Source organism: Eublepharis macularius, chromosome 8, assembly GCF_028583425.1.
Source record: "Eublepharis macularius isolate TG4126 chromosome 8, MPM_Emac_v1.0, whole genome shotgun sequence".
Lineage (NCBI taxonomy): Eukaryota > Metazoa > Chordata > Lepidosauria > Squamata > Eublepharidae > Eublepharis > Eublepharis macularius.
In genome coordinates, this window is record NC_072797.1 from 138,666,285 (window position 1) to 138,691,502 (window position 25,218).

Consider the following 25,218-nt stretch of genomic DNA (forward strand, 5'->3'; position numbering starts at 1 on the left):
CCCCCCCACAACAAGTATACTAGTGATATTTTTTCCTGGCAAGTCTCAGAGTTTTACTGTGCAATCCTAAGCAAAAACCAGTTTTCCTTGTAACTTTTATTAGGACCGACCCAAATGATGTAAAATAGTGTGCAGGCTTTCAAGTTCAAAGCTTACACACTGTTGTGCCATTTGGGTCGGTCTTAATAAAAGGGCGTTGCCTACATTTCTGTCTTACACATATGCCATTAAGTGTCCAAAGCAGTATTGTAAAAGCAAGTTATCCTTTGGCTGCTTCGACTAGAGTAATTCTGCATAGGGCTGTGCTGTTAGTCTTGAACATACAAACAGGCTGTAAAAAACAGGAAAGGAAAACAGGTTGAGGATCACTAAAACAAGAAAACGAGAGAGAAATTAAGAAGCCTGGGTCAATAGTGCAATCCTGAGGAGAATTACACTCTTCTAAGATTACATAAACACATGAAATTGCTTTATATTGAACCAGACCTTTGGTTCATCACATCTGCTCGTACTCGCAGTGACTCTCCAGTGCCTCAAGCAGAGAGGCTGCTACTGCTTCACCTCCTTCCTGATCCTTTTAGTTGGGAGATGTTGGGGATTGAACTTGGGACTTTCTGCATGCCGAGCAGATGCTCTACCACTGAGCCCCGGCCCCTTTCCAGTGGACTAAAAGGGTGCAACTCTGCTCAGGATTGAACCTAAATGCTAACAGAGTAGCTGCCTAGCCATCTTCAAGGTGGAGGGAGTTCCACAGACAGGGCCTTCTCAGCAGTGCTTCCCTGTCTGGTTACCACATCATCATCTCTAGAACCACACCGTAGGTTCAGTTTCTTTGCAAGATGGAAGAGGGATAGAATCTGGCAAGGTTGCTTTTTCCATCTGTGGATAAGCAGCAAGTCACCCCTTTGACATTGTGGTAAATCAAACTGAAAGCAAAGCCAGAGGTCTCTTCACGGGTGGGTTTTAAACAGAGGCCATAAATATCAGCTTCGGTACTTTCCCTTTATAAAAATTAATGACTCTGAACAGCAAAAACTAAAGTCTGCAGAACATCTATGGGAGCTTGCAGTTGTCAGGCGCGTGTGCAACGAAGTCCTACAGTTAAACGCAGAACTTGGGGGGAAGACGTGGCCCTGGGAATTTGCTCTTGGTCATGCAAAAACTCACACAACTGGTCCTCTGATGTGACACTTGAAACAGCACACAACCTGCTCGACAGGCCTGAGGCAGGGCAGAAGGCAGTGAGGCCAGTTATAGCTGATCCCCTGCCTGATTTAATGCTGACATCCGAACTGGCCTACGAGAAAGCGTTCCAAAGCAAAGTTACCCACTATGTAAAAATAAAAGCATCGTGTATGGCTGGCCTCTCCTATTAACTGGAAGCGTATAATTTTAAAAGCCCAGTTATTAGTACATGAATGCAAATTGCATCTCCCACATCTACAAATCACCCCTAACCTGTGCAAAATGAACAACAACATTGACCAGAGGACCCACAACTGACACACACAGACTTATCATCACAGACTCCCAAATATGTTAATTCAGCTTTAGCATGACCTGGATAGCCCAGGAGAACCCAATCTTGTCAGATCTCAGAAACTAAGCAGTGTCAGCCTTGGTTAGTTATTGGATGGGAGACCTCCAACGATGACCAGGGCTGCAGAGGCAGGCAATGGCAAACCACCTGTGTTAGTCTCTTGCCTTGAAAATCCCAGCAGGGGTCACCATAAATCAGCTAGGACTTGCGGGCAGGATTTCATTTTTTCCCATGCAAACAACTCCCCTAGAAGTGATGAGCCAGCTGTGTCGCCTCTGTGCTGAAAACCAGCAGCACTTGGCTTTCTGATCCAAGTGCTGCTGATCCAAACTAGGTCTATGTCAGTTTCTTTTAAAAGAAATTAATTGAAAAGGGAAACACTTCCAATGGATCTGCTTGCTCTTGCTGAAAAAGATCTCGGTAGAACCCTCTAGATGTGCTGGTTTGGAATCTGGACGCACAGGGAGGGTTTTAAGATGGGGAGTCGTTGTAATATATATAACCTGAAGTAGTGTATGCCAGGAAAAAGTCACTATTTGATTCTATTAACTGGTCTTCCTGTGAACAAAGATTGACCAAAGCCTGTTAGAGACTGGTTGATATTTTTTTTGGGAAATGCTAGAGTTTTGGATTTCCAGCGTTACTTAGTTCTACACTTGGTATTCACTACATTTTAATCTTGTCTTTCCTGCAAGGAACTCAGAGGGATATACATGATCCCCCCCTCCCTGATCCAGTTTAACCTAATAACCCTGTGAGGTAGTTTGGGTAGAGAGAGAGAGAGTGACTGCTCCAAAGTCACCCAGTGAGGTTCATGGCGAATGGGGATTTGAACCTGGATCTTACAAAGTCTAGCCCAATGGTCCAGCACGCTCGCTTTCCAACACAGTGGCTCTGAGTAGAAGTTCATTTTATTTATTTATTTACTTACTTTCGATTTCTATTCCGCCCTCCCTGACTAGCAGGATCGGGGGGGGGGGGGCGGGGGGCGGGGTTACACTCTGCAAAACAACACACTAAAAACTTACATTTTACCATTTTAAAACAACCATATAAAACAGTGCAATATAAATATTTAAAAAGGTACAAAAAAGCAGCGCAGGAGTAGTCAGTTGATCAATCAGTCTGCCACCGACTCCACCATACTAAAATTACCTGCGTGGTAGGTTAAAACAGTTTGATGGCGGATGCCTCTAGGAGGGAGGGCGTTCACCTCTATTCGGCCGGTAGGGGCCCAGCTCAACCTCAACTGTACGCCTGGCGGAACAGCTCTGTCTTGTAGGCTGGGAAGAAGGATAACAAATCCTGCCAGGCCCTGGTCTCGTTGGATAGAGTGTTCCACCGAGTTGGAGCCAGAACCGAAAAGGCCCTGGTTCTGGTCAAGGCTAAGCAGGCCTCTCTGGGGCCAGGGACCACTAACAATTGTTTGGCACCTGGTCTAAGCGTCTTCTGGGGCACATACAGGGAGAGGTGGTCAGGCCACTGCAATTCTGGGGCTAACACCATTTTACAAATAATCACAGCCTGGCAATCAGTCAGCACAATCATTCATAAGGGGTGGGCCTCGCACCCTCCTACCCAGCTGCTGATTGCGTGGGGCAGTAGGGCCCCTACAACCGATTGCCCATCCCTGGAGCAGGGAAGCCACCACTTGCTCAATCACTTTGTTCAAGAATGGCATATTTGAGACTGGATGGTAGTTACTCATATCTCTTGGGTCCAGAGCAGGTTTCTTCAAGGCAGGGGCGACCACCCCCCTCTCGAGGAGGCTTTTATTGTCTCCTAGACCCAGTCTGCCAGCTGCCCCCTAGCAGATTTAAGCAGCCAGGAGAGCAAGAGTCATTCAAGCAGGCGGTAGGTCTCAAACTTCAGAATGGGATCCAGACCTGGATCTTCTAGCCCCTAGTCCAACATGGTAATCACTTAGGGTTGCCGGTCCCTCTATCCTCCCACTTGGAGGGTTGGGGACCTGGCACTTACCTCATGCCAGCAGTGTGTTGATCTTCGCATGTGCACAAAGCACACCCGCTCTGGAGTCAGCGTGATGTCGTCACTTCTGGAAGTGATGTAACCACATCAGCCTCAAGAGTGCTCCCATGCTCCACATGGGGCCAATTCGGCCCATTTGGGCCCCAAATCGGCCCCAAACAAAGCACAGGAATGCTCCCAGTGGGAGCGCCCATGTGGCGCGCATTCCTGAGGTGCCTGCCAGTGGTGGGCAACCTCTGGGAGTTTGCACCCACTGGGTGATTGGCAGACAAGGGAGCAAATCCCTGGGAGATTGCCCACCACCAGCGGGCACCTGGGAACCCTATAACCACTACACCACGCTGGCTGTCAGTGTGTAATATTTAGAGCAAGGATCTTGTTGGAAGCATCTGATCTTGTTACTGAACCCAGAACTGGTGCAATAGAGTTTATCTGCAAAGTGTTTAGCAAAACAATTGCACAGGGCTTCAGAGCAGTACACCTCGTCCTGTAGGTCAGAACAGAATTGGTCCCTTACCACTTGGAAGAGTTCCACTCTGTGGAACTACACAGTGCAGCTGCAATGGTGGTGGAGAAATATGTTTGCAAACTCTTTTCAAAGCAGCTTGCCCACCAAGGAAATCTTTGTATATCTGCCGCAGAGTTTCATATAATGCAAAGGAGCACAGATATGTCGTAGAGCAGATGCTCCATTCACGTGGCTTACAATTATGACCAAGAAGTGCACTCTAGGGCTGTAGTCTTCAGCGCATGGTCTGGGACCCTCAGGGTGGTTGAGGGCCTCTCTAAAGCTGCTATTTTTGCAAGGGCCTGCTGCTAGTGCAGATGGATAGGGAGCAAAGCCTCAGACCTCTTTGTGCATATAAGAAGAGGAGCAGGATTCTGTAGTAGAGAGTGACCTCGGTAGCAGAGGTAGGTTTAGAAACCCAACAGCCCTGGCAAAAATTCTCCCTTGTTATTTCTTGGCCAGGTCCTCTGATATGCCTGCAGTGCAGACTCGTCCCTCCCCAATCACCAGGGCCATAATTCCAGCTCCTCTTATAATGTGATTTTGATGGCACATGACTTCAGGTGAGGAGGTCACACTCGTTGGGTCCTCCTATGTTGCCATTTGGACACTCAAAACAGCTGCCGGGTCTGGAAGGTTTGAAGGCCACACTCACAATACCTGTTGAGCACACACAGCTGTAAACTGGAGACTTTGGGGATACAATCTGTGGCCTTCTGCACGCCAAACAGATGCTCTACCACTGAGCCACGGCCCTTCTCCCATGTAACTCCATATTGCAACACAAACGCAGTGAAGTCAATGTGCTCTTTGTAAAGCAAGCCCAGCCACCAGTATCTTCTTGAATGAAATCTTCAGGGGGGCAGGGGAGAATTGGCAAATCTCAAATATTCACCATTCTAGTTACTCTTACGGCCCAAGTAAATGAGTGGGACAAGTAAGTACTGCTTGTCGCACTGATTTCAGCAGCATACGAGTATAACCAGGGTTTTTTTTCTGGGAAAAGGAGGTGGTGGAACTCAGTGGGTTGCCCTCAGAGAAAATGGTCACATGGCTGGTGGCCCCGCCCCCTGATCTCCAGACAGAGGGGAGTTGAGATTGCCCTCCGCGCCGCTGAGCGGCGCGGAGGGCAATCTCAACTCCCCTCTGTCTGGAGATCAGGGGGCGGGGCCACCAGCCATGTGACCATTTTCAAGAGGTTCCGGAAGTCCATTCCACCACGTTCAAGCTGAAAAAAAGCCCTGAGCATAACACTCTTTCTAATCAGGGCCATACTTTGTTTATAGCTTCATTTTCATTCCTTTCCCCTACTCCAGTATTTTGTTCATAAGCCTGCCCTCTAGTGGGGTAACTGAAAAGTGCACTATCCGTTCCACAGAACGCTGGCTGGATAAATTCAGCACCGAACCTACTCAACTCTTAACCTACTAGTGATTTTTGTACAAGCTTAAGTTTCCATTTTCCAGTATACTTCGTCAGCATCTGCAAGATGTGTTTCTTGACGCTTATGCAGTACTACAGAAAGTAAGGAAACCTTGTACATAAAGAAGTTTTCACTTCCCACTCCAGTAAAATTCAGAGCTGCTGTGAACTCTTTAGATGCATGTTCCAGTATCTATTGTGGAACGGGGAGAACGTTAATCCAAGAAGGGGGGGAAAGGCATTAGTTTGCAGCCTGATACAATGTCTATTTACTCAGACTGAGGGGATTAATTTCAATAAACGTACTGAATTTCATACCGTGGCTCTCAGGGTTGGGCTTCAGAACTAGATGAATATATCAAATAATTTGTTATACATTTTCTATCTAAAAATTAACCCCAAGAATTTTCATTATATCCTTGCCTCTCCATTTGAAAAGGCACAAATCGGAGTTCTATTTCATGTTGTGCTAATGAGGAAAAAAATCAGCTTACCTAACAGTGTGTTACTATGGCACATGTATGTTGTTGCACACCACGAAATAATTCTAAATATTACAAATTTAGCACTGAATTGTATTACTTCTGCTGAAATGTTTTTAGAACTGGTTTTTAAAAGCAAAAGATTATAGAGTTTACTTCAAAGCATCATCAGAAAAGTTAAGCAACCACCATATTACATAAACAACATACTTATAACAAAAAAAGGGCAGGTTCTAAGCCACACTACACATCATCAATGCAAAGCATCGAAATAGTAATGTGCTGACTGGGGTTTGCTTCACAGATATGTTCCCCTTCTCCCAAAGTGGTCAGAAGTCAACCCTTTTAAAATCATCAGTGTTAGCGCTGGGCTTTTTTAGCTATATGCCTTACAAAACTCTAGTTTGGAACACTCTCTATACAGAACTATCTGACACATCAAAGACATTATTTTAAAAGACCACGTTCTGAGATAGAATCCTTAAAGGAATACTCCATTTAAGATAAGTAGTGAAATACAAGAAGGTACAACTGTCTTTTGCTGGTTGAGATGGTTGCTATGTGTACACTTATGTGTATTCCTGATACACTATCATGGAACAGAACGCATGCACACTGATGCGTTAGCCCTGGTATGTGAGGGAGCCTGCTCCCACCCTTCACTGAATGGGGATGGATGGAGGAATAGGTGATGGGGCATGGAGCAGAGCATCATGTGGGTGTTGACATATTGTTGTAAAGCAACATTCCTTTTAATACTTTCCATATTACTTCAAAAAAATCCTCTCAATCTTCTGTAATTGTAGATTCTTTAAAAGTGTACAAACACCCTTGCTATCCAAATTGTCTCCAGAAAGTATAATTTTTGCAGCTACTTTATGGACCCCAACCTTCTTTGGTAAAGGCAAGTCAACATATTTCTATCCCATACTGGGTCTTTTCCTCTCACGATCATTTTGACAGATCCAGAACTCATCCTCCATAATTATGATTTTGCAGAAGAAATACGTGATTCCCTTCCCCCAGCCTGGCAACAGTTCAGAACTATGTCTCGAATGTTGCACGGGGATGAGCATTTGGGGAACCCAAAAGCTGATGATTACTCTTGTGAAGCTGGTCGTGTAAAACGGAAACTACTAATCCAGAATTAGTGCAAAGCCTGAGGACTGTACAGTTTGTGGAAACTTCACAATCCTCCATGACATCAGACTCTACATTGCCTACCATTTCTTCATGTGGCTAACTGCATGCCTTCTACAGCTTTAAAAACGGTGTCCAAGATGCTCTCTGCCATCTTTGACTATGCAGCACAATGGCGCAGGCTCACCATAAAACATTCACCCAAGTTGCCCATTTAGCATTTTGTCAAAAAATGGCTATGATTGCTCGATATTCACTTGATCCATTTTTAGTCCCTCCTCCCTTCCCAGTTTACTTCCAGTAAGTGTCTGCAATGGAAAACAAGTGCAAGTTATTTTACTGAAGTTTTGCAAGGATGTTGCTAAAGGACGGGCCGATGCATTCCTAAAACTGGGTACGTCAGACAGAAAAGCGGCTCCCATCGACAGAACTTGTTGACCTGCTCCTCTGAGAGAGACATCCCCAGTGTTTAGCTTGGTAAGTTTCAACATCTGAAGGTCTTGGCCCTCTGTCAGAAGAGAGGGAGTAACGATGTGGTTTGCAAGATACATCAAGAATGGCCTTTTAACATTATATATTTGACTTGCTTGTCCATTTTTTCTCCATTCACTTTTTGTTTTAATAAAATAAAAAATTAATAAATCAGTAAAAGAATTGCTCTTTAACCTCAGGAGCACAGCAAAGGGAAGGAGAACCAAGTAAACATTTACTGGGGATTTTAAAAGATTTTATTCAACCTCAACCTTTCACAACATCCAGACCCAGCAGAAGACTCTGGTCAAAATCTGGCAGGAAATTCTCCCACGCAAACATCATTTATATCCATGTGAGGCATGCCAACAATTCTTGCTCCCTTCCTTGCCTTGATTTAAATAAGGTTTGTGCAACCAATTACATCCTCAGAATTTGGGTACATAGAGTGAGCAGCAAAATACTTCCTTCTATGTTCTAGAAGGTACTATTTTACAAGAATCGTAAAATATTAAGCTATTCACCTTGATAAACTTTTTCTTTTTCTAATAAACCCAGAACAAGCAGTTAAGATTCCAACCTGGGTTTTAGTCAGGGGAGTGGGGGGAGAGAGAGAGAGAGAGCAATAAACCATGTATAATTTTTAAAAACACACCAGCCAACAGATTGAACTACAGCAAAACAAGATAGAGAAGTCGTGTCAGTGTTCACAAAGGAAGTTACATTTTCGCTGGTGGTGGCTAATCTAGTGTGTAAGAGAAAAAGTTCTCCATTACCTAGACAGAGTAGGAAAAATAAAATCATCATAAAATCCAGAAAAAATAGAAGAGGCCAAGGAACTGAAGTCCAATTCCTTTGTGACAACGAAGCAAATGAAGCTTGGCTGAGCGTTTCTCCGCTGCGCAAGCTCATCTGACAGTCATGTGGAAAGACAAGACCTGTGAAACCCACTGCACCATATCCAAACAATGGGATCAGAAAGGGCAAAGAGGAATAACGCATGGCTCTGATATGCAATTACAGTATCAGACATGCACACACTTCAAGGGCTGGACCAAGTCTGTGTTGCTGTTCAGTCCAGAGGATCAATGGAACTCTGTACTTGTCCAAAATGTACAAGATTTTTTTTTTTAAAAAAAGAACACTCCAACTAAACTGAAGTAATTTAAAAAACAAACATCCGTTGTTCCTTTTGAGGCAAGAGGTGCCTAGAACTTTGGCTGATATAAAGAAACGCGACCACTAAGGCACCCAGAGGCGATCTGACAGTGCGTTGGAGAGAACTTGGTGGTCAGGACCACGTCATTATGAGAGTAGAGCGAGCGGATCTCTTGCAAGGGGGCAGCTTCTTTGGGCAAGCAGTCCACCAGTTCACTGCACTGGGTGTCAAATCCCAGCAAGCGGATCCCGTAACCATGTGGGGAGGAGATCATTCGGCCATCAGGACTGAAACAGAGTTCTTTGATGTAACCCCGGCCGACGTTGGCTTCCTCGATGCAGTGAGTCAATCGGAGGGAACAGCGAGGAGAGACCGGCCGCACAGGTGTGCCTTCTTGGAATTCATAGACGCATGTCCACTAAAGAGGGGGGGAAATGGACACTGAATTAATCTACATCAGTGGTTCAATCCCCACATAGGCACACTAAGACTACTTTCTTCATTTCTGCCCTGCTTTCATCCCAAATGGGGACTGAAAGAGGCTTACGTTGTTCTCCCCACCTGCACCCCCTGCATGTTGAAATCAACACATGAAGAGGGGGAGCAGGGACGAGTGTGCTGAACCCCATGCAACCACCGAATGTGACCGTGGCATCTACACATGAACACAGTGTATGCACGCAGGCTCCATCCCTGTATTTCTGCTTAAGGCGATAGGCTTATGAGCAGTACTGGACAGGCAGACTGGCAGGCAGACTCCATCCCTGTGACGGGGAACATTTGCAAAAGCAGAGCTCCTGATTGTGGAGAGGCAGCCCGCCTGCGTATGCTTTGGCCATCCATACTTCCCGTTCCCACTTTTCTATTGACTTAGCAATGAGATGGCAGCATACTTCAGCCCCAACTAGACTTTAACAGCACAAAGAAGTTAGGCTTTTCTCCTATTAAAGCCACTCCTTAGTATAAGTACATCCCTCCCATCAACCCATATTTAGGAAGACCCCCTCCCTCCTGCCCCCCCCCTTACCTCCTGGTCATCTGAGTTACTCGAGCATCGAAGGAGCGTCGCCCACCCCTTGGGATGGAGCTGCAGAGACGTGATGCAGTTCCCGCGGTCCCTCTCGCCAGGAACTTCTGGGGTTAAAACCTCGAGGCTATTGCGTGGTGATCCACCTGCGAGGACAGAAAAGATTTTGAAACTATCCTCCCCATCCATTCCTCAGCCTAGGAAAGTTACAGACCATAAGCACAGTGGCAATGAATGGCATGACTGCTGGCTCAGAATGGGCTTCTAGAAGCCAGCATGTCTGCCTTTCTACAGAGCCATAAATATGTTAGAGAGGACGAACCTTAGATGTAAACTCCCTGGTGGCAAAGACTTGACTTTTGGGGCATGGTTACCCGGAAGAGCTCTGTTCTTTCTCTGGGTGTGTGATACAAATGCAACAATCCTGGATAAAGCTGCAAAGCACTTCTGAGAGCAGCTTAGTATCTCGCCCACCCCCAAAAGCAAGTTTTTGGCATCATGGGAAATGTGAATGTGGCACAATTGCATCATGAGGATTCAATTTGAAAAGCGCTGGGAAATAGCCACGTAGTTTCTGCCAGCTACTTAAGAATTACACGAAAGGCCTAGGAAGTGGGGGAGCGGGGGGGGGGGGGGAAGAGTTGGGTTTCAAGAAACCCAGAGAACAAGCGTCCCCTTCCCAAAGCCCCTTTGCCCTCTACAGCTGTGCTCTTCATTCTTTCCAGACTCGGGACCCACCTCTTAATTCCCAGGCGGGTAGAACGGGACCCACTGATTTGCAAGTGCATTGCAGGAAGTCAACTAACACCAGTTCCAGAAAGAGTCCGAGTTGTGTCCTGACGAGGGGGGGGGGGGCTTCCCGCTTCAAGGTGGGAAAGAGATGGTGGGGGGTGGGATGCAGGCCAGGCCAGGGAAAGAGACAAAAGGCGTGGGAAGAGAGAGAGCGCATCTGAACCCGCCTCCGCTAAAGGGAGCCCTCTCTACCGCTAAGGAGCCTCGGCCTGACGGCTCCCTCCGTGCGCGTGCGCGTGCGCGAGGAGAGGCCAGGCGGGTCACTCTCCACTCCTGCAGCAGCAGCAGCAGCAGGTCCTTCCAGACAGCAGGAGAGGTGGCTGTGCAGGAGCTGGCAGCCCAGCCGGCGAACTCCAAGACCCCCTTAAGGGTCTCACTCTATAGACTGAAAATCACTATTCCACAAGCCTTTGATGTTTTGCGTCCCGACATTTTCTTCTTTCCATCCTTGCAAAGTGGAGCAAAACTATCCGGCCACACCAGCTTCCCTCAAATGGCACGGTTAATCCAGACAGAGCCAGCATGTCAGCCGGTTAACGGGGCAAATACTGCCCGTTCCCTGCATATTATTTGGCTGCAATTACATGCTGTCAATTGTTCCATAAAGCCAAGCATGTCATGAGTAGGTGGTGGCTCATCTTGAGCAGCACTTCCCTTCTGGCGTTATTTGTTTGCAAGGGCCAAAGACGGGGATGTTTGTCTCTTGGCCCTGCAGAAGTTAAGAGGCAAATCTAGCAGCACCGCAAACCTGCTGGCCATCTGCTGCAGGCATCTCCAAATCTGGCTTTTTAAATAGTTGCTGTCACTTGGTTTTGTTTCTGTTTTAATTCCATTTTTTAAAAAAAATCTTGTCACTGACCCTGGCGCTGAGCGCTCCAGTATAAAAGCCAAACAGAAGAAGCATTTAATGAATCGTTATAAAGCAAAAATCTTGTGGCCCCTTAAGGACTATGTGAGTTGTTGGTGGACAAAGTCTGAGTCCAGTAGCACCTTAAAGACCAGCAAAGAGTTTCCAGCTTTCGAGAGTCAAGCTCCCATCATTAGTCTACTTCGTTCACATTTACACAAGCTGCTTTTAAACCCCTTAAAAGGTGTAATACGGTTTTCTTTACAAATCCCTGCCTGCAGCCTTAGAATGTAAAGAAACGTGAAGAAGCAGGGAACAGAAATCTCATCACATTAATGCTTGACAAAGAATAAGGCAACTAGAAAAATTACATGCTGAGATGGTTACCACCATGGTTTTTTTTCAGGGGGAACGCGGGGAAACAGAGTTCTGGAACCTCTTGAAAATGGTCACATGGCTGGTGGCCCCGCCCCCTGAACTCCAGACAGAGGGGAGCTGAAATGGCCCTCCGCACCACCGAGCAGCGTGGAGGGCCATCTCAACTCCCCTCTATCTGGAGATCAGGGGGCGGGGCCACCAGCCATGTGACCATTTTCTCCGAGGGCAACCCACTGAGTTCCACCACCTCTTTTCCCAGAAAAAAAAGCCCTGGTTACCACCATTTGGGAAAGGCAAGAAAAGAGTCGTTTTAACGTTTATTTTAAAAGCTCTTCAAAGGGGAGAGAAAGAGACAAATAGCCAAATGAAATAACCACATGAGAATGGCATAAGCCCTTCACACTGCAGATGACGTAGCAAACTTGTATCTCAGCTGTACCACTTCAGACTGCAGGCAGGAGCTTAAAGATAAGATTCTTCCCCCACTTCCACTTCTCATAGCAAGCTCACATGCGAGGGAGGTGAGCTAAGTGAATCTCTCTCTGTGATGCGCTGGTTTTCTTTGTTGTAGAGAACACACAAGGACAGGGGAGGCAGTCTACACTGGTATAGCTCTGAGGTAAGTACTACCTCATTTTCTGTCTGTGAAAACTAAAAAGTTTGAACTTAACAAAAATTGTTAATTAAGAAAAGAGGTACATACCTATGCTACGGTCACAGCAACAGAAACTAACCATGCATGAATTAAGAATGAAGATCAGAGTGCCACGAAGAGAATCAGGGCACCACCATACTGAAGATCTGTGTGAGGCGTATTCACACATGCAAGTCATCACCGCTTATGCAAGTGAGGAACTTGCACATATGAACTAACTTGGGGTCAGACTGAAATCAAGAGGCAAGACAAGATGGACCTTCCCTGGCCCAAGAACAGAAGTGAGGCCAAGTTCTGTCACTCGGTCTCCCCGCCCCCCCTGTCATGTTCAGAATACTTTCAGGTATGCTAGTGCCAAAGAGTCTCCATTTTAATCCTTTCAGTATCATAAGTGCTTTCTTCACAGGTGCCAGGATGTTCCCAGGCAGCTATCTCTCAGAGGAGGAATGTTTTGGCTATCGCTGTTCCAGCCTCGAAGGACTTTCGCTTTCCGAGCTTCAAAGGGATTGTTTTGAGAACTATGGGGGGAGGTTGGGCCTGCTGGGATCTGTTACTTTGTGCCTTATGCTTTGCCTGTCATTGGTAACAATTCACATGTACCATCCTGAATATTGTATTCAGGCCAGTGGACTATAATGCACTCTTTCTTCAGTAAACTTTTGAAAACAACGGGCTTTTGTCTGATTGCAGAAGGTAGTCTGGAGTAAGGACATTATCTAGCCACAGTTCTGACACCCCCTACATCCCATGTAAAATCTTCCGCTGCTTCAACGCACCTTCTCGCTGGGTGGCTCGTACCATGTGTTTCTCTGACGGTGGGCTTGAGTCGCTTTGCTGACAGGGAGATCCGGTGCTCCTCGGCCCAGAAGAAGTGGAAGACGCCAGATCTGGGAAGGGGGAAAGGAGTATCATGTGAAACCAAAACAACACTCTTCAATCTTTCTAGCTCATTAACTCCATGGCTTTCAAAGCTTTTCCTTCCTTTGTGGAAGTTTGCTAAGGCATCTGCTTGAAAAAAACAAGACTTTCTTGTTATTCAGACATATATACATTGGGCCAGTTATAATTTACTTACATAGTCATAAAATGGATTATATATCCTAGTCCTGTAGTTTATACCAAGTCTGGAGATCAGAAAATGAGAACACAAATATATGCTTTCAGTGGAGTTCAAATTATGGGCCTGGAGAAGCACACTGGGAACTTTCTCAATGTAAAGAGCAACAACGGTGGACGAGGGCCCCAGAAAGACAGTTCGCCCTCCAGCATTGCCTATCTTCCCTTTGCAATGTATACAGGGACAGACTGGGAAGTAAAAAGGGCCCTGGAGAAAGCCAAGCTGGGGGGCACTTATGGCATCACAACCTGGCACTGCAGGGCCAACCGAACCAGTGGTGACATCAATGTCCTCCTGTGAACTGGTAGCAGGGCAGGAGGCAGCAGTGGCTGAGCTGACACTGGTCATCATGGCTGCTGGGCCAAGCGGCCCCTGAGGCACCAGCAGAGTTGCTGCAGCTTGGCTATGTTTGCTTTTAGCTACCAACGGCCCACCTGGAAATTTCTCTGTAAGTTCAATGGCCAGTCCACCCCCTGAACGTACAGGTGCAAGGAAGCACCGTGTATTTATTTACTGCCTTCATTTATAGACTGCCTTCCTTGCTCCGATTCAAGGCAGATTACACAATTTAAAACAATGAAATGAGAACTGTAGAAAGCACAGCACCCAACAGTGAATAAAAACTGAGTTACAAAATATAAATAAAATAAGGGGAGAGTGTATTTAGTTTGCATGGAGTGATGGAGGTTGCTAATAGGCCAGTGCTCTGCAGCAAGCAAGCACATCTCCTAGGATGAGTTCCAGAATCCCATGCAACCTGGAGGGGACAATGTGCAGAGGCTTCCCAGAGGTCCACAGCCACAGCTTTCAAAACCACAGCCCAAACAGCGCCAACCCTTTCATGTATCTCTTTCCCAAACCCAAAGAACGATTTTCTTCTGAATTAAAATCAGAGGCACAGTTCACTCTTTAACACTGAGAAAAGACTCTTCCCCCCCCCCAAAATCAACTTAGAAAACCGCGTGCAAGCATCACCCCTCCAACAGCAGCAGAGCTCGCTTGCGAATACCTTCCCATGTGCTGCCCTTGTTTATGTCCATTTGGGAATCCAGGAGGGTTCTGTGCTTTATGAGCTTCCATCTGCTGTAACAGGGGCTGCATGAAGTCCAAGAGGACCCCTGGGATGACGCTGGCACTCGTGTACTGGGGTGGGGACAGGTGGAAAGAGAGGGGATTGGGCTCCACGGGGCCTCCCTACTCTAGACAGAGGGGATGCAGCCAACACGGCAACTTAATCTTTCAAGGCATGCTCAGGTCCTGCAGCACAGAGCCAGACTCCGTATCACAAGGACACGGTTTTACTTCTCTTCTAAAGAGAAACTAATACAAAAAGATTACCGCCAGCAGTGAAATAAATGGGTAATAAATGGGTGGATTGCACCCATTACGCCTTACCAACAGTTTTCATGCAGTTATTAGACAAGGAAAGATGCTAAGAGAAAGGGGCACAGAACCATCATGTGAATGTTTGCAGGATCCCAGCAACTGTCTGCACAGACAATATGAATACAAGAACAGACTACTTTGAACTCTCCCCAAAACAATTTTGCATACCTCAGATTTTGCGATTTATCGGTCACTTTGGGAGTCTGGTTAATCAACCCATGTTACACAGCATTGCTCCTCTGTCTTGGCTGTTTCGGGCCAAATGAGATAGGAAAGACAAATACCAAAGGCTCACCTGAATTGGATGTAGTTCTCCTGGCTCTTAAAATGGGATAGCTGACCACCTCTAAAGATTTGGTTAAGTCGAGGTCGTGCAAAATTAGAAGATAGCCGGAAGAGGTCGAGATCAACATTTTGGAACAGTCTGGTGTCAATCTCATACGCATGAGGAATCGAGTGTGAAAGAACTTTTTGTGAGGACAACCATCTTCTGTGCACCTGGGAAAAAGAGAAGGGGTCAGACTGCCTCTACTGAAGCCTTAGCTTGGAGCTCTGAAACCTTAGCAGATTTCACAACTCCAATCCTAAATCTTACACTCAGGGGTAGCTCGTATCTTGCAAGCACTCGTGTCACCCCCTCTCTTTGCTCTCCGTTCAAGAAGTTGCCACTTCTACATAAGCAACTGGCCTACCGGGAATACTTGTCCACTCAAATTTTGGCAAGGGTGGTACATCACCAGGGGCAGGTGACACGGATGCCAGAGCAGTTTTAGCAGGAAGCAGCTCCCCTACCCTCCTACCAAAAGCATCCCGTACCTTATACAGATTTAAGATACACACTGAATGGACATAATTTAGACTTTCCCCAGGTTCCATTTCAAGAAGTGGCACTTGATGCTCCAGGGCTGAGTTCATTTACCTATTTGTGTCCCAAATGATCACATTCCCATCAAATCCTGATGTCACGAGCAATCTCGTGTTGGTGTCGTATTCGATGTTCTTGACCCAGCTGGTGTGGCCATGCAAAGTGCACACCTTGGTGTCCAGCTTCCTCAGATCCCAAAGGGCGATCGTGGTGTCATCGGAGCAAGTGGCAAACAGTCTGTTATCCAGAAACCTGCAAACAAAAAAAAGAAAGTGAGAAAGTTTAATTTCTCAAAGTTCACACAGATGGTTGACAAGATGATACCTTGGATGACAGTAATGAATGCAACCAAGAAAGGGCAGGAAAGTACTTTCAAAGCATTTTTAATTCCGATGGAAAAAGGCAGAAAAAAATACTGATGTTGTTTGGTTATATCCTACTATGGAAGAATACTGTTTTTGAAAGTGGCTGACCTTAATAACACAATTCAATAAAACAACAAAGCACTGCGACAAAAAATGATGAGACAATGGCTAACAAAGTATCAAAGCAAACAGCTGAGGTTTAAAAGGGTGGCTTCAACTCAAGTTTAAAACTTGAGTTGGACTGAATCAGGTTCAGTCCAACAGGAAAAAAATAAACAGAGCCAACGGCCACATAAAATTAAAAACAGTTACCAGGTGCCTAAGTGCCAACAAAGGAGGCACCAAGCAAACCGGGGTGGTGGTGGTGGTGTCCCAGGGATTCATCATCCCAACTGAAAAGGCCCTTCCTTCCCTCCCATCTACCTAATTTCTGTTGCCAGAAATCCACAGAGCAAAACCTCTGATGATCTTAGTGAATGGACAGGTTCCTTACACGGCTGGATTGGAGGTGTATATTTAGCAGCAGTGAGTTAAGAAACATGAAATGAGTCTCAAAGTTGCACACACACACATCCATATGTGGACTGGCTTCGGAATCCTTTCAATGCAGTCTGGTCTCCAAGCTTTAAAGACTATAAGAAAGCAACAGAGTTCTATTCTAAGAAACTATAAGGCGAGCAAGCCCCTGCCAGTCTTGAAAGAGGCACTCGCTACTATTATGCGGGGCTTTTTTTCAGCTGTAACGCGGTGGAATGGAGTTCCGGCACCTCTTGAAAATGGTCACATGGCTGGTGGCCCCGCCCCCTGATCTCCAGACAGAGGGGAGTTTAGATTGCCCTCCGCACGAGCAGCATGGAGGGCAATCTAAACTCCCCTCTGTCTGGAGATCTGGGGGCGGGGCCACCGGCCATGTGACCATGTTCACCGAGGGCAATTTAAACTTTAAAAAACTCCCCCCTTGTTCCAGTTGACCCAAAGTGACATCATTGTGCGGTCTTGAGTTCCACCACTGAGTTCCACCACCTCTTTTCCCAGAAAAAAAGCCCTGCCTTTAAGTAACAAATTTCTTTTAGATGACCAAGTAGCAGCTGCAGTTTGGGTAGAGGCATGTATCTATCAAGGGGGGGGGGGGGATGCAGAAGAAAGGACAAAAACAGCCGCTCGAGCAGCAACATCACAGCTCCACTGATGACTACAACACTGCTACGTAGAAACTGCCTCCCCGCAACCCAGGCAGACAGTACACTCCTGTTGACTCATTTGCTTAGTTTTTCCTACAACCATAGCAGCGCTCCTTCATCTGGTAAGCGCCTGGACCAAAAGCTCATGCAACATGAGCTCTACCTCTCCATTTCAAGTCTGACATCAGTTGTGGACTCTCGGGTGGCAGTGGCAAGCTCTCAGCTTTCGCCAGCCTAATTGCAACACGGAGATAAAAACATCAACCCAACTACAGGACTGTCATAAGGATTATCGAGATAAAGCACTGAAAGGTCTTTGAACACTCTAAAAGCACTCTTCACCAGTTTTAAGTATTCAATCTTGCTTTTTAAGTACACAAATGGAACAAACTTATGTCAAGTGAGATGACCCGAGAATGTGTTACTCCAGGACTTATTTTGCACAGGATTTTAGTTCACCGACCTTTCAATTCCTTATTTAGATTTTCTCCAATTCTCTTCTTTTTGTTTATGATTAGCCGTTAATTCCCTCAGTGATACTATTCCATCCTGATAATCTCAGCTCCCAAGCCAAAAAAATAGGATGTTTAAGTAGCTTAAAACACTGAGACTGGAGTAGCATTACCTCAAAGAATTTATGTAAGAACCTCAGAAGAGCCCTGCTGGATCATCAGCCCAGCGGTCCATCAGGTCCAGCATCCCGTCTCACGCAGTGGCCGGCCAGTTGCTATGGAGGGCCAACAAATAGGGCACAGAGGCCTTCCCCTGAACCTGCCTCCTCCCGCTAGTATTAATAGGCTTACTGCTGCAGTCAACAGAAGGCTGTGTTGGCATTTTGTGACGTGTGACTGCAGCCAGGCAGTATGGGGTAAAGCTATCAGGTTTTGTCAAACACCAAGACCACACCAAGAAGTGGAGCACAGGACAGGGCTACGTGGACAGGTAAGCTCAATGTTTCTTGGCTGCTGCTGAGTCTAATTGCGACAGAAGTGGGGACCTATGAGTGAAAAAGGAACTCACCCACAAGGCAACATCACCAAATCCCACCTGCCATTTTGGGGTCGCCTGCTAACACAATTCAGTACCACCAAGGCCTCCGAATTTGCAATATGGAATTTGCTGTTGAGCTTACACCCTCTTTTTCAATACATTGGTAAATGTATCCCTTAAAGCATTATAATATGGATGTAAGCCCATCAAGCAAACTCCATGCTATACTGTAATGGAGGCAAAGGAGCCTGGGCAACACTTGGTGAGGCTGCACAGAAACCCCAAAATAACGGACGAGATCTCGTGACGCAGCCTTGGGAGATCCTGGTCAGCCCTGTTTTGCAAGTTGTTCACCACACCACTGCCACTCCCTGCCTTTTAATTTTGGAAACAGTTTCCCCAGCCCTTGGGGGCAACACTGTGCAGAGACTTTGATCCACATGATGAATTATCCTGAGAATGAGATATATGAAATGGGGCACAGTTTATTGAACATTGGCTGTGGGAGTACAGCTAGGACAAGAAATTAGCACAATGAATCACATTAACTATTGACAGGAGCAAAATAAGTATTTTTAAAAGGAGAGCAACGTAAATGCCCTCTCACTGCATGTTCATGTTCACACACCAAAGCGAGCAGTTAAAACAAAATAGTGGCATTTCAGACACCTGCAGCCCGTTTTAATTTCCCAGCAGACTCACCTGATATTGTTCACGCAGTCCTCATGAGCATCTGAGAGGGTTTTGATGTGCTTTGAAGAAATGGGATCAAAGAGCAGGACTTCTGTTTGCTCACAAGCAACAGTCAACACAGACCTAAACAGGGGAGGGAAGAGAAACAGAAGGAAAGTTTCCTCAGCAACACGTAACATTTATATGTTCCACGTGTGAAAGTTTCAACTTGTTTTGTGGCTTAAACCAACGAAACAATCAATGAATAACTTCATGGCCCAAACTGTTCCACAGATGAATTATGGATTTTCTGTCACAGGTTGAAAGTTCTAATTCCCTCTCATTTGTTTCAATGTGACAAGACAGGAGCTAGGTCTGATGTAGGGGTCGGACCAGTATGGGGGGGACCCAGGTCTGAGTCTCCCCACTCTGCCAAGGAAAACGCCCTGGGTGACCTTGGGCCATCACACATACTCAGCCTAACCTACCTCTCACGGTTACTGCCAGGGTACTACGGAGGCAAGAAGAACAATGTAAGCCACTTTGGGTCCCCACAACAATCATCACCCTGTGAGGTGGGTGGGGCTGAGAGAGCTCTGAGAGAGCTGTGAGTCTGACCCAAGGCCACCCAGCTGGCATCAAGCGGAGGAGTGGGGAATCAAACCCGGCTCTCCAGATTAAAGTCCTGCCGCTCTTAACCACTACACCAAACTCCATATCCACTGTAGTTTGAAGAACCACTGACTGGGAAGGCACGGGGACCACTCATCAAGCAGCCTTCAGTGTGCAGCAGCTCCCTGTTCAAGTAGGGGCGGGGATAATCTTGTGTGCCTGCATGCCTAGTGATCGCATGATACATTAAAATTGCACTTCATAGGTTATGATTTACGACATATTATTATTTAGCCATTGTTTCTGTAATGATTTGCTGAGGTTTTTTTTTTAACTTTACCTTTGGACCTTTAATTCAGCTCCTTCTTACGTTACCTTAAACTTATACCTCAAGAAGGCTCTGGTCATAACCAACGCACTTTCCCTCCCTACGCAGCTTCAGGTGTTCTCTACTTTACCCAGGCTTTTACCTCAAGAACATCTTCCCCTTTTTTGTGTTTGTGTGATTTTTATATTGCTGACTTCCCAACTCCCTAAAAAGGGTTTTGCTGACACCAAAAGTTTTCGCCTTTTACCTGGTAATTTTTGGAAGGCTTGCTATAGATGGTAGTTTGACAGAATGGTTAGCACATGAGGGTAGTTGTGAGGGGGAAAGAGATCTTTCTTGCTTAAAGAAAAGGAGAATTTATTTACAAGTACATAAGCACGTTGGTTGCAGAGTGTACTGGTTTCAGAACAGTTCTTAAGCTTGGCAATTTCAAATATATTTATATCTTCTTAAAGGTATTTTCACAGACTCAGACTAATTTCCCACACAGATCTTCCCTAACAGACTAAACTCTCATCTCATCCACAAAGAATTAGATCACTCAGGCCTTTGCTCACAGCTTGCCTGACCTAGATAGAATAACCTCTCTCTCAGATATACCCAACAACAACAACAACAACAACAACAACAACAACATTCAATTTATATACCGCCCTTCAGGACAACTTAATGCCCACTCAGAGTGGTTTACAAAGTATGCCATTATTATCCCCACAACAAAACACCCTGTGAGGTGGGTGGGGCTGAGAGAGCTCCAGAGAACTGTGGTTAGCCAAAGGTCACCCAGGTGGCTTCAAGTGGAGGAGTGGGGGAATCAAACCTGGCTCTCCAGATTAGAGTGCCACGCTCTTAACCACTACACCAAACTGACGCAGGGTCTTGCCCGTGTGTGGGGAGAAGGGCTCGTAGCTGCCTTGCTGTGGTTGTTTCACCCTTTCCCCCCGAGCTGTCTGCTTCACCGAAGCAGGCTGTGCCTGACTGACCTATGACACAGGCAGTGTCTTTCAGTCTCCAGGCCAGGACAAAATGGAGACGGATCGAGGCAAACTTCCTAATTTAACATCTTGGAGCAGTTTTAAAAAGAAACTCTCCTTCTTGAGAATCTCATTGGCCAGAGAAGAATATCTGCTGCAAGGATTTGCCACTCCCTTCTGCTTCTGCCTCAGTCCCCCTGTCCAATCTGTTTAAAAAAGGCAGGAAGCAGTGTCTCTTTGCTGTTCCTTAGCAAAGCAACAGAAAAGAACAGCCCAGCCACGATTCCCGAAGTTTACAGAATTTTACCAAATTAATTTGGGAAATCTGAGTTCGGTATTACTGAATTTATTCAAGAATACAAATTTAAGCTTAGTAATACCAAGTTTTATCCAATCAGGTAAAATTTTACCTAATTAGGTAATTTTAACTGAACACCTAAACCGAATTGCACACCCCTAGTGTGAAGTATGTAGCCAGGTAAGCTAGACATCATAAAATGAGAAATGGAACATTTAAACATTGCAGTCCTTGGTGTGAATGAACTAGTGTGGACTGGACTGGGACATTTTCAGTCAGAAAATTACAAAGTGTTTTACTGTGGAAATGACGAACTCAAAAGAAACAGCATTGCTCTAATAATGAGGTGAGATACAGCACAAGCAGTCAAGAGCACAAAGTCTGGCCGATTAATATCAGCCAGAAGGCTTTCAGCCAGAGTATCAACCAGAAAGCTTTCACAGAAAGCCTATTAACATAACCATCATTCAAGCTTGTTCCTCAACTACAGCTGCTGAGGAGGAAGAAATCAAAAAATTTTATGCAAGTGTCCAAGAAGAGACTGATCATACACCTAAACAAGATACGCTGCTAATCACAGGTGACTGGAACGCAAAAGTAGGAGACAAAGCAGAATCAAACATCGCTGAAAAATTTGGAATAGGATCATGAAATGAAGCAGGAGAGCAACTCATAGAATTTGTGATGCCAACAACTTGTTCATTGCTAACACATACTTCAGGCAACCAAACAGACAATTGTATTCATGGAAATCAATAGAAGGCCAATACAGGAACCACATAGATTACATAATCTGAAGCAGAAGATGTAGAAACTATATTCTCTCTGCTAAAACAAGACCAGGAGCTGATTGCGATACACATTGTCAATACCAAAAATTAGCGTAAAGCTGAAGAGAAACTCTATAAGAATCATAATTCTAAAATATAATTAAATAATATTCCTGAAGAATTTATAAAGACTACGTAAAAGAACAGATTTGCTTACTAAGTATAATTGCTCATGAACCAGAACTATGGGCTGAATCCAGAGTTATTATCAATAAAGAACGTGCAAAGACTATTCTTGTAGCCAAGAGAAAGGAGAAGCCTAAATGGATGACTGAGGAAACTCTTAAATTTGCTAAAGACAGACGAGAACAGTAAAATTCATGTTGCTGCATTAGCACAAGCAGACCTCATTTTGTTTGTCAGCCATAAGCCGCTAGAGGAAGACAGAGCAACATGCACATTTTCACTTTGCCAAAAGCAGGGAACAAACTGGAACAAAAATCCACATCAAGAAAAGATGATCCAGCCACTCCTACCAAGAGGTACCAGGCAATTATCCACCTATGAGTCAAATGGTGTCAAAGCTACCAGAACCCATAAATTATTACCAATCATGGGCAAAAGCCACAATGCACCAGCTTTGTTAGCTTTGTGTGTAGAATTGTATAAATATATTACTTTGAATTTTTGGAAGACCAGCATCCTAGCCACAGGATAGCTGCTAGCCATGGCAACTTTTCTCTTGCATCCCAGAGGACTGCCTTCTTGGCACTGGAGCAACAGTAGTTCAGAGATATTCCAGAGTGATAGCAATACCTTACAGTTAATTCTGGAATGCTTAACTCACTGATAATTAGGATTTCCTTATAGAGTTGCAAACTCCAGGTTGGAAAATTCCTGGAGATCTGGGGGCTGAGTCAGGGAGAGAAGGGATTCCAGCAGAGTTCCATCTTCCAAAGCAGCCATTTTCTCCAGAATTAATTTCTGTTGTCTGGAGTTGTAATTCCAGGAGATCTCCAGGCCCCACCTAGAGGTTGGCAATCCTAATTGATTAATATACTTGGATAGTATGTTTTTAAATTTCTGTGTATTGCAGAATTGATCAACTATATGCTTTCAACTAGAAACCAGGATTAGCATGCCACATTGGATCCAACCAGCTTTTCTATTGATGAAAAAGGAAAGGGGGTAGGTCCCACCCCCCCCCCCAAGCTATGCTATAGATCATGGGAACTGCATGTACAAAAGCCATGTGGGATGGAGGCTGCAGTAAGGAGGAGAACTTGGCAGGAGTGAGTGAAAAAGCGAGATGAACCCAACCCAAAGAGCAGAATACTGATTAAGGATTTGGATGCCCCTTGTTTTTATTGGCCAGAAGCCTCCCCTGGCAAAACATCCATTATTAACACACACAGCCATCTGACAAACAGTGGAATAATGTCAACAAAATAGTTAGCAAAATTTGTGAAAGCTACAAAGTAGAAATGTGGGAAATGTAGGAGAATGTCTAAAAATACTGCTGGAAATTTCACCAGATACTTTCTATGTTGCCACTTTGCGATCAAGTAGCAATTTTCCCCAGGCCAGTTTGGCTAGGAATCCTGATGGTGTTTTGCCATCTTTTGGGCTTAGTGCAGGGGTCACTGGGTATATGTGTGTGTGGGTGGGGGGGAGTTGTGAATTTCCTAAACTGTGCATGGGGTTGGACTAGATGACCCTAGAGATCCCTTCCAACCCTATGAGTCTCTACGGAGCTGGGGAGAAGAGAATGGCTCTTAATGAGATATACTTGGGAAGGACGTTGCAAGTGAAGCTGGTTGTTAGCAACAACTTTCCCAGGGGAAAAGGAGACAACTTTCTCAGGAGAGGCGCGCCCGTTTCCCTTCCCTTCCCGGCCCAGCCCGCCCTGCCCTTCGCCGGTCTTTACCCGCCGGGCGAGTACTCCAGGTTGAAGACGGCCCCGTGCGTGCGCGTGATGGGCGACACCGAGTCGGCGGGCTGGATGGCGCCGTAGAGGCCGGTCATGGCCCGGAAGGTGTCCCGAGCCGGCTCCACGAAGCAGCCGCCCCGGCCCAGCCGCCGCCCGCGCAGCCACGAGAACAGGCCGCCCCCGGGCACTGAGACCGACACGACGGAGGAGGCGGCGGCGGCGGCGGCGGAGGCCGGGGGCGGCTTGGGCGACTCGGGGGGGGACGGGGGGGACGGGGGCGGCGTGGCCGCCCGGTCCGCGTCGCGCGGGGACGGCCGCTCGGAGGTGGGGCCGCAGCGCGCCGACCAGCTCATCCCGAGCCCGGTCCCGCCGCCGCCACCGGCAGCAGCAGCCGCATTCCCCCTCACAGCCTCCGGCGGCCGCAGCTTCCCGCCCCCTCCTCAACTTCCGGTCGGGCGGGTACCCGCCTAACAACCCCGGCCGGAAACACGGTCTTCGCTCGAAGGAGCCGCGGAAGAAACAGCCGGCCGCGGCCTTCCCAGCCGAGGGCCACGCCCCCTCCGCTAGAATCAGCCAATCCGCTGCGCTCGGGACTGACAGCCGGGGGGGAAGTGACAGGGCGGCCTGAGGCGCGCCTGCGCGAAAGGAGACCCCACTCTGCCCAGTAGAACAAGCGGGTCTACGGATGGCGTCGTTGTAGCACAGTGGTTAAGCAACAGGGCAAAGGATCAATACTCTGTAGGTTCGAATCCCCGAGCCGCCACGAGCTCAGCTTTGGGTCAGCTGTGCCTCTCACCAGCTATATTGTGGTGATAATAGCTATGAGAGCTACAATGGGATAGTGATAGGACTGTGAATCAGCACTCTGCTGGTTTGAGTCCCACTACTGCTATTAACTCAGTAGGGGCCCTTGGGTGTAAGTCCCTCTTCTCAGTCCAGCTCCCCAGCTGTATGGAAGGGATAAGAACAACACTGATTTTGTTCACAGCTCTTAGTGGGCGGACTGCAAATCAGCACTCTGCTGGTTCAGCTTCTACTACTGCCTTGAGCTCTGCAGCTGACCTTGGATCAGCCACTCCTCAGCCCCAGTTTTGAAGAGCTGTAGCATAGTGGTTAAGTGGTTGGGCTGTGAATCACCACTTTGCAGGTTGGAGTCCCACTACCACCATTAGCTCAGCAGGTGGCCTTGGGTAAGCCCCTCCTCTCAGCCGCAGCTGTGGAGACCACAACACTGACTTTGTTGTGGCACTAATCTGCCCAGAAGGATGGTATATAAGCACACTGTGGGTATTTGGGCAGAATTTTACCAGCTCAGATAAG

At 46.5% G+C, this 25,218-nt stretch overlaps 1 protein-coding gene across 1 annotated transcript; it reads right to left on the reverse strand.

Annotated features, from left to right (window-relative positions):
* Positions 1-7,786: 7,786 nt before the first annotated feature.
* On the reverse strand, positions 7,787-24,350 carry DCAF10 (DDB1 and CUL4 associated factor 10). Its single transcript, XM_054987523.1, has 7 exons — positions 23,896-24,350; positions 19,017-19,130; positions 15,833-16,030; positions 15,209-15,411; positions 13,187-13,297; positions 9,739-9,884; positions 7,787-9,129 (listed from the first exon to the last, which is right to left on the reverse strand). The coding sequence occupies exons 1-7, from the start codon at positions 24,249-24,251 to the stop codon at positions 8,761-8,763; spliced, it is 1,497 nt and encodes a 498-aa protein (XP_054843498.1). The 5' UTR covers positions 24,252-24,350; the 3' UTR covers positions 7,787-8,760.
* Between the last annotated feature and the right edge of the window lie 868 nt (positions 24,351-25,218).

Excerpts from the sequence above, each read along its gene's own strand:
- DCAF10 (XM_054987523.1), bottom strand. The coding sequence starts at position 24,251 with ATGAGCTGGTCGGCGCGCTGCGGCCCCACCTCCGAGCGGCCGTCCCCG. Across the intron at positions 19,131-23,895 it reads CTGGAGTACTCGCCCGGCGG|GTCTGTGTTGACTGTTGCTT; the intron begins GTAAAGACCGGC and ends TCCCCTGTTTAG. Across the intron at positions 15,412-15,832 it reads ATCATTTGGGACACAAATAG|GTGCACAGAAGATGGTTGTC; the intron begins GTAAATGAACTC and ends TCTTTTTCCCAG.